The sequence below is a fragment of the Leiobunum rupestre genome, chromosome 4, assembly GCF_980474605.1.
Source record: "Leiobunum rupestre chromosome 4, qqLeiRupe1.1.hap1, whole genome shotgun sequence".
Lineage (NCBI taxonomy): Eukaryota > Metazoa > Arthropoda > Arachnida > Opiliones > Sclerosomatidae > Leiobunum > Leiobunum rupestre.
In genome coordinates, this window is record NC_143387.1 from 9,226,717 (window position 1) to 9,239,333 (window position 12,617).

Here is a 12,617-nt window from a genome sequence, read left to right on the forward strand (position 1 = left end):
GTTTTGATCTTCACGGGCCCCCTCCAGAAAACAAACCTGGGTGCGCCACTGGATCGTTGTTAGGAAACTGCGCGATATTGTGTAGCAATTTTGGTGCAATCCTTTACCTCGGTGTACGATAAGTATCGTCGTTTTATACATGAGAAAATATATGGAGATACAAAATCTTAAATATATCAGTGATTAAATTTATGGCTTTATGAATTATACGATCAATGCAACTATGTGGGACCCGGTCGAAGGTCGGGCTCCCCAGCTACTTCCTAATATTTACAAATCGCAAATTATAATCTCGTCGTCTTCTTCAATCAAATATTTCCAAGGGTTACTTCAGATCATACCAAACATTGCATAGCAAACGAGACCAGATCTTTTGCAATCGCAGTTTTTAGGGCAAGTCGTTCTACAGTTACACGAAATGAGTGTGAATATGTGTGTACGCGTTTTACAGGCAAACGCTCATTCGTAAAGGGGTAATTTAAAAGTAATTTAAGCTCACAAAAATTGATATTAATCGTTAGAGATATATTTGAAACCATATCATTTGTTTCCATTCTGTAACCGTAAAGAAGTAACTCGCAACTCTTTCCTTACTCTCTATGAACTACTGAAATCAGAAAACGGTTACTTGCTCCAGAATGGTTAATTAGCAAAGTATTATTCATGTAACGACTAATAGATTTTAAATTTTAATATCTACATATATAAACCGGTGTGTTTTAATTTCGAAATGTCTTGCTAGAGAGATGGGCAACGACATTTATTATTATTTGGACAAAGAAAGATGGATGTTTCTTGGTACGAGCTGCAGCAACTGATAAATATTTCATTGAATATTTTAAGAATATATAAATAGTTTTGGGCATTTCCTAATTAAATGTGTTATATTATTATTATTAAATGTGTTATTTTATTTATATATACATATACATTTGTATCACCGGTTTTCATTTTCCAGATTTTAAAAGCTAATAATCTAACCCTAAAGTGATTCGAAATAGTTATAAGAATGCTATCGACAAGGTGAATATTTTCCAGACGGCCATTTTCCAAGATGGCGAACGAAGTAACCGTCAGATACCTTTAAGATTTTGTAATAGTGTTCTCAGCGTCACAATCAAAAAATTTACCAAATTTGAAAACAATCGGACTATATCATTTAATTTTGAATGCGAAATTCGGCATTGCAGTCCGCCATTTTCTAAGATGGCGGACGAAATAACGGTCGCAGATACATAAGATTTTGTAACCATGTTCCAAAGGCCCCGTAATAAAATGATATACCAATTTTCAAACATATTGAAACATATAGTGGAAAGTTACGTGGAAAACCTTTTTGGCTGCCATTTTCCAAGATGGCAGCCAAAATAACGGTTGTACACCAAAAAAAATTACAATACTATTCAGAAAGCCTTAAATGTATAATGTACCAATTTTTAACATTTTTGGACACTTTCATTAATTTATGACGTCAGGCGTGCTTGGCGGCCATTTTCCAAGATGGCGTCGGAAGCTCACGTTCTAGAGGTGGGGACTTTTAGTATATTTTTTTTGGGGTCCAAAACTACCTATGTACCAATTTTCATCTTTATGGGAAAATGTTCTGGGTCAAGCCCTTTTTTGGCCTATCTGTCCTGGGCTATAGGAGGCAATAGCCTTATTTAAAAATGTGTAAAATTTCTTTGTGTGTGCCTATTGGTTTCAAGATCGCTATCCTAACAGAAGCCCAAGAGTTGTTTGCGACTTCAACGAGAATGGAAATGGCAATCCCAGATTCCGCTGTAAACATCGACATGGACGACATTGTACCCAGCTAGTAAAATGACGTTCATATGGGGTTAATATTTGGTACTTTAGGTTTAAATAACGTTTTCGTACATATTGCGACGTTATGAGAACGTCCATTGTTCGTTTCAAATTTAGCATCAAAATATTTATTTTTTGAAACATCATTAAGACGTTCACAGAACGTCACTTATTAACGGTTGAATTTCGGTAATTTCGCAACATTTGCTGGACGTTCTAGATTAGTCCATAAGTAGTATAAAAACCACCGTCCTTACTTGGTTACTTTTTGACCTTTCTCGTACGATTAATTTTCATACAAATAAAGCATTATTAAAGCATATTTTAATAATTTCATATTCTTGAATCCTGACTTATTTTTAGGTTTACTTACTAATAAGGTATTTTTTCGTAATTCCCGCTTTGCAATTAACTGTGCCACCCTTATTAAATTTACATTATTTTAAAAAGCCTAAAAATTAAAAAATAAGTTGTAAAATGTTAAACAGTGCAGCGGTATTTTAGTATACTGGAAAATGTTATTTTAAATATAAATTAAATTACATAATTAGTATTTTTTCAATAACGATAAGATCATATAACTGTCAGACAATACAAAAACTAGTACGGACAAATTGTTCATGCACTGCTTTAGGCTTTATCAAACGTAGCTACAAAGGACTGTGGCAGTCTGGCAACCTTGGACGGTAGTAAACACGGTTACATGGGACACGGCCCACTGCGCATGCGCTCGCGTGGGAGAGACCGCAAGCACGGGAGAATAACTTTAGTTTATTGGTTTGTCGTACAGTCGTTGTCGCACCGCCATTTTAACCAAGGAGCTGCTGCTGAGTAATACGCACTAGAAAAGCACAAATATTTGGTAAGTTTTCATTATTTGAAAAAAATTTACTTATTTATATAATTATATTATCTTAGAATTTATGTATTTTATGACAATATATGTCTCAACCTAGAATCTGTAAATTAATCTACTTCAAGAATTTCTACTGTTAGTACACTCGGGACTAGACTTAAACACAACCGTACGTACCACGAGGACGACTTTACGTATTAACTGCATTTTTCAGCAATATTTATATAATTGGGAAATACTTTAAGCAAATAGAAGAGGCGTATTCGTATCCCTGTAGCTCAAAAGATTTGGGTATAGAAAAAGTTTCCTGTTGTTCAAATTTAAGAGCCTGGAATGCTCAAACGTTTTTAAAGAAATGTGACTATTTGCCAATCACCGATTCAACAGGAATTTCTATTCCACTTTTACATAACAACATATTCACATAATATTAGTCAATATCTTGATAATTAATTAATACAATTGCAGTAGTTAATTAAAATATTTTTCTATTTAGATGAGCAAGAAGACTTATTTAGTAATAGAGTTTAGAAGCACAACGGAAGATGGAGTTACAGAAACTGCCGTTATTCATCGAGGTTGGTGGTGTGAAAGTGACAGTACGTGCTTGTGGCCTCCGTATCGTAGCTATGTTAGGTACCGAAGAGCTTTAGCGAACAAGGAATCTCCTTCTGAGAAATGGAAGCGATATGATATTACTAAAATTCTTTATGACACAGGTACTTATACATTCTTAGATAATTGAATTACTAATAAAATTTTAACGGTTTGTTGAAGACGATTTAAAGTTGGCGGAGTTAAAGGCTAAAGAAAGTGAACTGCAGTCAGATGTTGGGGATATTACTGAAAACGAAAGTTGCACTTTTGCTGTCAGAGTTGGTAGTTCAAATTTATGTAATAAACGTAAGAAAACACTACATAACACCTCGTCTTATACAGCAACTCATGTGGATAATTCTGAAAGCAGTGATGATGGTATAAAGAACTTTAATGAGGAGTTGACAAAGCATATAATTTCAATTTATTTTTTATAGAACCACTGTTAAAGAAAGGCGAATCAAATTTTGGTTTACCAAAAACGCCACCTTTTCCATCTTCGGGTCAAGCAAATCTGTCTTTAGAAAACAACAATGACTGTAGTTCACGAACTGGCTTGAATGTCACAGGTAATTTATATAATTTTAAATGTTGCATGTATATGTAATGCTTAAATGTTTTTTTACTAAAAGGGTATTATTTGGTTCATAACACTTTGTTATTTTGAATATAGCACATACAGGTGGATCTGCTTTTGGAACTAATGTATCATCAAATATTGCTGAAATCTTAAGTCAACTTTCGGTACTTGCCCAATGTAAATATCTCATGCTTTACAGCTTAACCTAAAAATTATTTGTTGGTCTAAGCTATTCCTTTCATGCAACAGTTTTCAAACATTTTGTCCACATAACCCTAATTATAAATAATTAATCCAGAAATTAGAGAACATAATAAACAAAATAATACACCGCCTTAATTAGGAAAACCGCTGTGGATTGGTATATTGTTTAAACTGCTATAATTTGGTCTTAATAAGCAATGTAGGTTGCATATAACACGGTGATGTTTAAATTAATTATTTATATTTTTAGTTATGCAGAAAACATTGAGAGAAATGGAAAATTTAAAATGTCAGGCTCTGTCAAATTCCAGAATGTTAATGAAGCTTTTAATTGAAAAATCTTCAAGCTCCAAATTAGATGTAGACCATCTAGAGTTACCTCTACAGTCAATGGAATCCTTGCAGAACGTAGAAAAATATTTAATGGAAAAGAGTAACCAATTAACTTTGGTGAGTTAAGAAATACACTTTAGGGACTAATTAATTTATTAAATATGCACCAATTCTTCAATGTTTTAGGTTTCATTTCTTGGAGGACTTGGGGGAAAATGTTATGCGGATGCTACTAGAAGAATTGTTTCGAACATACTAAGTGATATTTTGGCTCTAAAATTCAACTGGGCGGGAACTAATAAGGAATCCTTCAAGTCTCTCAAAATCAAGGATGTTGTGATATGTACGCACAATTTCATATCATTGATAACAAAATGTTGGTAATTTTGATTTTAAAAATTGTGTGTGTTTTTTCTTTTTTCAATTTAGGCGCTGTTAGATCAAATACGCTTTATGAAAAAGTTTCTGAATGTCTTATTGAAAATGTCATTAAAGACTGTCTAAAACATGCTTCCACAAGGATCTCTCAAAAACAAAAAGTTAAAAAGTCAAAAACCTCCAAAGAAAATCAAGATGATCAAGATTAAGAAGAATCTCGAATATTGAACGAAATGTGCACTTGAACACACTAATTTGCATTAAAATTTTTAATATATGAATAAATGAAATTCTCAAATTGTATCTTGGTAATTTTTAAAAGACAATTGTTTTTGAAGTGGACGAACTTTTAATAAAGTGAGCTATTTTTAAAAAGGAAAATTGTAATTTTATAAAATTTGAATTTAGAAATTTTTTAAATATAAATCTAGTTGTAGTCAGAATCAAGCTTTTCTGCCAGCAATAAGTGTGATAATTAACATCCAAAATTAGGTTTTTCTAGCCGTAATATTTGGTCTTGTATTCAAAGAAATTAATTCTAGAGACATTTCAAATAGACTAAATATTGGTAACAAAGTAAGTCTCGTAGCCGTTAAAAGAAGGTAATTTAGCGTAACGAAGTAATTCTTTTAGTAGCAATAATAGGTCCTTAAGTCGTAACCTTTACGTAAAAATAGATCTTTTGGACGCTTTTTTTAGGTCATTAGGCCAACAATAATTGTCCTTCGGCCGCGTAAATTAGGTCACTGAGACGCTATATATATGTTATATTTCGAATATATATAGACAATTGTAACGCATCGAAACGATAATATTCCATCCATGGATGTGAAATAGAGACGTCATATACACTACCCGGAAACAGGGCCGTCTTTACATGATTGGGGGCCTCTGGGCAAAGCGGTGCGCGGGGCCCCCCAATAAGCCCAACCAAGTTTCTAACCTCCAATTCGAAAATTAACCTACTCGAAGACCTATCGGTCAGAGTTCTTCTCGACGTTTTTAATTTTTCTGAATTTGTTAGGGTTTAGCTTCCCCCCTCCTACATACTTAGATGGATTTTTCTACCATTTTTAGATATTTTTCACTTGTTCTAACCTCCAGTGCGAAGTCTATCGTCAACCAACAGTCTTTGTTTTATATTTACCCTGGTTAGAGAAGGTACTTAATTTAATATCTTAATGGTACAATTTAAATAGAGTCACCTTGTACAGTAACTTTTGAAAGTACATTTTTATTTTACATCAACGTGACATCTGCGAAATTTCTTAGCAAAGAATGACTGTATAATAGGATTAAAGTCAATGGATTTTAAAAGGTCACTTTCCAAACAAATTAGAGCAAGACAGTTCAAACGCTGTTGGCCCATAGTAGTTCTTAGCGGAGTCTTCATAAGTTTTAATCTTGAAAACGAGCGTTCGCCAGAACAGTTAGTCACATGAAAATTCTGAGGGCAATTTCAACATTCGGAAAAACTGATTGTAAGTCGTCAAAAATTATTTTTCGGTACAAATCATTAATAGTCTTACAATTTTCGTCAGTGTAGTGCTTCAAATGATTGCATTCACTTAAAAGGTCTTTATACTCAATGTCTTCATGATAAACATTAGCCAAATGTTTACACTTTTCCATCAGTTCATCAGAAGTTGTAGTTTTCAATTGGCTAAAGAACGAAAACAGATTTCCAATCGTTGAATAAGCTTCAGCTCGTTTTTCCAGGTCATACTTCAGAGAATCCAGAACAGGGAGGAAACTTTCCACCTTAAACTTTTCACTTTTGTGTAGAACGGTCTCTTTTTCTGGTCCATCATACGCGGTTATACGTACACTTCGTTTTGGTTCCCTTCGGTTCACGTCACTGTAATCCAAATCTGGACACCGATTTTTGGCCTTCAGTTCATATTCAATAAATGTATCTCTAATTTCTTGGAGATATGATTTCAGAGACTCAAGAAGACTTGTAGCAGTAAGTATATTCATATCTTCCGATTGCAAGACCTTACTTGTTTTGTTTACTTTTTCGAGAATATCGTTCCAAAGAATTGTTAGAAATATCTTTTCCAATTTATCCATTTTTTTCTGTAATCCTACGGCTTCTCTCCTCGCGTTTACATCTTGGTCCATGTCACCTGATAAAGAACCCAATGCGTGTCTAATTTTCTCGTAACCTTGAAGCAAGGCATGTACAGCATCAAAGTGAGCAGACCACCTCGTGTCCGACAGACGTTTGACCACAAGATTCTTTCCTAAAGATGATACTAGAATATTCCATCGATGTGTAGATGCCGAGAAAAATGAATATAAACGTTGAACAAAGTCAAAGAACTTTACAGATTGTTGACAACACTCTGCTGCTTTTAATCCTACTAAGTTTAAGCTGTGTCCAGCGCAAGGAACATAGATGGCGTACTCATTTAACTGACGTATTCGTGCTTGTAAACCAGTATATCGCCCAGCCATATTTGAGGCGTTGTCATAGGATTGACCACGGCAGTTAGATAACGGTATATCGTTCTTGTCTAAGAAATCCACAACCGTGTCGGCTAGATCCTTTGATTTATGGGAAAATATAGGTATAAACTTGAGAAAACGCTCCACAGTTGCACTTCCTCGCATGTACCGGACGATAAAACAAAGTTGATCAATATGGGTTATATCCGGAGTTGAATCAACACTTATAGAATAGTACTTCGATATTTTTAATTCATCTAGAATAGCACTAAGAACGTTTTGCCCCATAATTTCTATAAATTCTTCGCAAATATTTGCTGAAAGATATGACGTATGACCCTTTCCTGGATTTCCGTACAATTTTAAAAGCTCGTTTAAAAAAGGGTCAAACTCGCTCAAAAGATCTAGAATACCTAAAAAGTTACCATTTTTGGTTGATCCAATTGTTTGGTTATCACCACGAAACGGCAAACCCCTTGAGGCTAGAAAGCGAATGACAGAAACCACACGTGTTAGCACTTTATACCAGTATTCTTGTTCTGAACGATGATGTTTAGTTAATATGGAATCCACAGTTCCGATTTCTTTATGTCTTATCAAATAAGCTGTCATGCAGTTGCGATGTTCTTCTGAATTTTCATGTGCCTCTATATAAATGCAGTGTTTCCAGTCATTAAATCCAGATGTTGCAAATGGGGATTCTTTCTTGGACAAAAGACGACACACAAAGCAGTACACACGACCTTGAAAAGGTGAATAAAGTAGCCATTCCCTTTTAACCATCTCGCCATTTCGTAATTCACGATTGAAAACCTTCTGAGATAAATAGCGTGACATAGTTTTCTGTCCTCCGACTTCGACATATAGTCTGCATGAGTTAGAAAAGTCGCAATCAATGTTCTGGCATGAAGTTGGTCCTTGCCGAATCCAGTATTCCAAGGTGTCGTTATCCTTAATACACCATAAACCAGGATCTGTGACGTAATTTTTCAAATCCGTCTTCGTAGCCGTTAAAGGATTAGGTGTCGGAAAATCTATTTCCCTTGAATCTGCAGAAACAGGTATATCTGTGACGAAACTCTCTAAGCCTTTTGTAGTAAACGACACGGCTATTTCATGTTGTAGAACTCTCATTACTTCCCCAGTATCTGCAGGAGCGGGTATGTCTGGTTCGTTACAATTCTCTTCAACTAGATTAAATTCTTGATAGGAAGCAGAATCGGATGTACATGGCGATGCTGCGTTTTCAGAAGTACTGGTACTGGTAACTGTCATTACATCTGATTTGAGCCAAGATGTTAGCTTTGGAATTTTACTCATTTTCTTCTCCTCCGCGGCGGCTTTTTTCCTTTTTTCATATCCACTCATATAAGTCCGCTTCATTTTACTTATCCACAGAAAGGTATCTACTATATAAAAATTAATCTTGAAACAAAACAAAAATTAATTAATTTAGGTCATGAGTACTATTTTGTTGGTTTTCAAGTAGTTTCGTCTATACATAAAAGACTTTCTTCGCGACGTCTACTGTACTTAGTTTAAGATTGATTAAAAGGTTTTGGACTTTCAGGCAATAACGTAAATTACGTAATGATGATTCAGATCATTCAGTAATTTAAATAAAAAATAAAAATAATGCTTAATAAGATCCACACCAAATATATTTACAAGAAGCAAAAACCCTACCATAAACCAAGCACAGAGAGCCACTTGACTAACCGCCAGCTCTTAAAGCAATTAACGTTAAATCATCTCCTTTGAATTAACACAACTACATATAGGTCGTTAATAATACCCGTAAATAAATAACAAAAAAAACTAACAAAGTGGACCACCCACAGGGTCTACCCTTTAACCCTCTAATCTCGGCTGACTGCGCTAAAACAAGATTTAACCTTTAAAAAAAACCAGATTAGGCCTTCATAAATTCATTAATAAAAAAAGACTTTATTACCTATTATGCTTACGATGCCTGTCTTAATTTCAGTAAATCTAAGCAGCTATCGGTGGTTCTGTGGTAGAGCGCTCGACTGCCAAGCCGAATGATCTGGGTTCGAAACCTGGGCGGCGCATTTGTTTTTAATCAATAGAGAAATGCTAAATTAGAATTTCTTCGATGCAATAATTTCAATTTCAATTCTATTTCAATTAAACCAAAATTTCGTACTCTATTAAATACGCTTCCGATAAAGCTGAAGGTCTAATTTTCAATAAGGCGTAACAAGTGTCGGTGGTTCTGTGGTAGAACGTCCGCCTGTCAATCAGGAGGTCTCGGGTTCAAATCCCGCCCGATGCGATCGCAAATTGATACTAAGACGAATACCGTGTACAACTGGTGGAAACCCTGCCATTGGACGTTGAGAAGTAGCATTAGACTCAGCACTCGGTCCGTCCCAAAGTCATTAAGAAGAAGTTGGAGAGAAAACGCCCATATAAACGCAACAGACTCAACATGCACAACCATCAGAACACAAACACAACAAATTCAACACTCACAACCTACGCATAAACATTTCAAAAACGTAATACACCAAACCGTCACGACGGTGAGCGAAAAAACACCATCCAAACCAAACCGCAAATGCATCCGTTAACGCTCACCGTCACACGGTGGTTTTGCCAACCCTTTGAGAAACTGCGTACGCAGTGATTACACTTTGCACCGAAAATGCGAACGCGTTCGCAGGCCTGACAGACCCACAGACCCACAGACCCACAGACAGACACGCTGGTTGTATAACCCCTCCTAGGGGACTTTGTTTGTCCCCTCGGAGAGGTAAAAACTCCGTAGTACTAACCCGCAAACTTCACAGCCACACGTATTTTTGTCGCAGACAGTTTAATTTCGGTTTTCCTTAGTAAAGCAGGAAACACGACAGCTTATGATCGTCCTGGTTTCAGGCGTTTCCGAGCTTGAATATTCTACGGTCAACACGGTCTATATCACGAGCAGACATGTTTTAGATAAATATATACTTTTTAGGATAAAGCTGGGCTCCTGATGAAAATTTGCGTTTTATGTGAATAGACAATATACTAATACAGAAAATGAGAAAAACAATATTTTTAAGATTTAATATTTTTTAATAAATAAAAATGAAATGGGGCCCTCCAGAACCTTGGGGCCCTAAGGCAGTGCCCTATTTGCCCAATGGGAAAGACGGCACTGCCCGGAAACCAATATTAGACGTCATGAGAACGTCAACAAAGACGTTCGTAGGAACGTTATATGAGCGGCCAATCTAAACGTGACTAGAACGTTATTTTATCCCGGATATCAACGTCGATAGAAAAACGTTCTCGTGACGTCATTGAGCTACCTGGGTACTTGCCTATTTTGAAGTACACCCGCCAGCAAGCGCTAGATGGATCATGTCGGGAGGGATAATTCTGCGCAGTCACCACTTCCATCCGTACCTACCCAGCCTTGATCAAGCTCTTCATGATGGAGATATGGAACGTCTATTTGATTTTTGCAACTGGCCTAGCCTCATTTGTGACGGAAAACCTGATATTCTCAATCAGCTCTTAGTGTCCGATGAATGGGACATTTAACGACCAAAACCACCACACGTGGAATGACGTAAATCCTGACTGGGTATTTCATCGTCACCACCACGCGCAATATAGACTTAACGTCTGGGCAGGTTTAGTTATTGAGCGTTTAATTGGCATTTTCTTTCTTCCTAATCGCCTGTGGGACTCCGTCAAGGCGAACGTATACCAGACGCCACTTCCAATGGATATTCTAACGAAGTCTAAAATTCGGACATTTTGGCATCTCCAGTACAACAAATAGTTTAACAGTTTCGGTTTTTTGCTCATCTTAGTGATATCGCGAAATCCTAACCTGATACTTCTTTGATATCCGTGGGACTATTTTGTGTTTGCTAGGAATGTCGGTATTTATGTCACAATTGGTCAGCGACTATATTTTAAATATTGTTGAGACCCTCTAACTTTAAAATAAAATGACAAATGTCGCTCTTACTTGAATCGTGACTTCTCCTTGAAGCTTATTCATCTCGCAAAGTAGAGATGCTAAGAGGGAGGATTTGCCGCAGCCAACAGCCCCAACAACTGCCACCAGCGATCCGTTCGGAATGGAAAAGCTGATTTCGTTCAACGTGGGTTTCATCCCTGTTCCCCATCCGAAACTTGCTTCTTCGACGACAATGTCTAAGTAGGAAAACATATTTACAGAAGTGCAAAACATTTGAGTGTAAAAATTGTTACAAACTGATGTAGAAAACTACTAAATATTTTAGGATTATTTGTAATTCAGGAGCACCCTTCTCATTACGAATAAAATAACTATTGGACGCTTTTAGAGCAGTCTGGGTCATTCCATGACAAAACGCCTGACGCTGAACACCCGACCCCTTTCGATATCGCCCAAAATTTGCATATATGGTTTTTCAGGCCTAAGAAAACGATGTTGAAAGTTTCATAAAGATCGGTATAGCGGTTTACGAGATACAGCATACGTGTTTTTTCAAAAGTACACATTGACCCCCTAAATGTTTTCTCCTATATCTTATGAAGTAATTATCTAAAAATCACACATAATATCTCATTTCAAAGACAATGCGCACCTTAATATGAATATTTAATCAGGGTTGTTATGTGACGTAACTTTCAATGCAATCTGGGTGAAAACTCGGAATAACTCCTTCTGCGTAGAGTTTGCAAGTTATCTCCCCACTGGTTTAAGGGGTTTTCCCCCGAGATCTTCGGTTTCCCCTTCCATAAAAACTTGTTGAGGTTAACGGTAATAGTTAGTGTAGGGAGCTGTTGGCTCGAACGCGTGGCATGCAGGGCTTGTCACCACCCTCCTACGCATTATAACCCGGCCACCTGAATTAAAGGCTTCAAAAGTCGCTTGATGACTTAGGCCTAAGGTGGTGCCTTGGGTATTAGCCTAGCTGATTATTATTATAAAAAAAAAAATAATAATTTGACCTTTGACCCCGCCCAGACACCTCAATCGTAGATCAACGATTTTAGCATTTTCAAAATCTGCGCTATCGAATACATAATAATCACTCAAAATCGCAAAGTAATATTTGTAGTTTTCGAGATATTAATTTTTCAAATTCACCCCACCACACACAAAATTAAATACCAAAACCATTTATTCTTATAGTTTACACATGAATAAATTTTTAGCTCGATCTTTAGGCTACACGAAACAGCTGGTACTTCTTTATACTTTGTAAAGGCTTATATTTTTATTGTCTTTTTTTAATTGATAACCTTTTTGAATTTGGGAAACCTACAAGAATTTCAATTGCACAAAGAACATTTCAGTTTGATACCATATAGATGGGCAAACCTCCGGAGGAAACGTCGGAGTGCTGGAGGGCATAATGTTAATTTCAATGAAGCCCTCCAAGCCCTCCGGAGTTTTGC

At 36.2% G+C, this 12,617-nt stretch overlaps 1 protein-coding gene across 1 annotated transcript in view; it reads right to left on the reverse strand.

The window, feature by feature from the left end:
- The window catches only part of LOC149946018 (ATP-binding cassette sub-family C member 1-like), a 49,103-nt gene that overhangs the window by 12,854 nt on the left and 23,632 nt on the right, over window positions 1–12,617 (reverse strand). Inside the window, exon 15 of the mRNA XM_090171605.1 lies at window positions 11,197–11,384. Coding sequence (XP_090027731.1) covers window positions 11,197–11,384 — 188 coding nt within the window. The remainder of the gene's footprint in view (window positions 1–11,196; window positions 11,385–12,617) is intronic.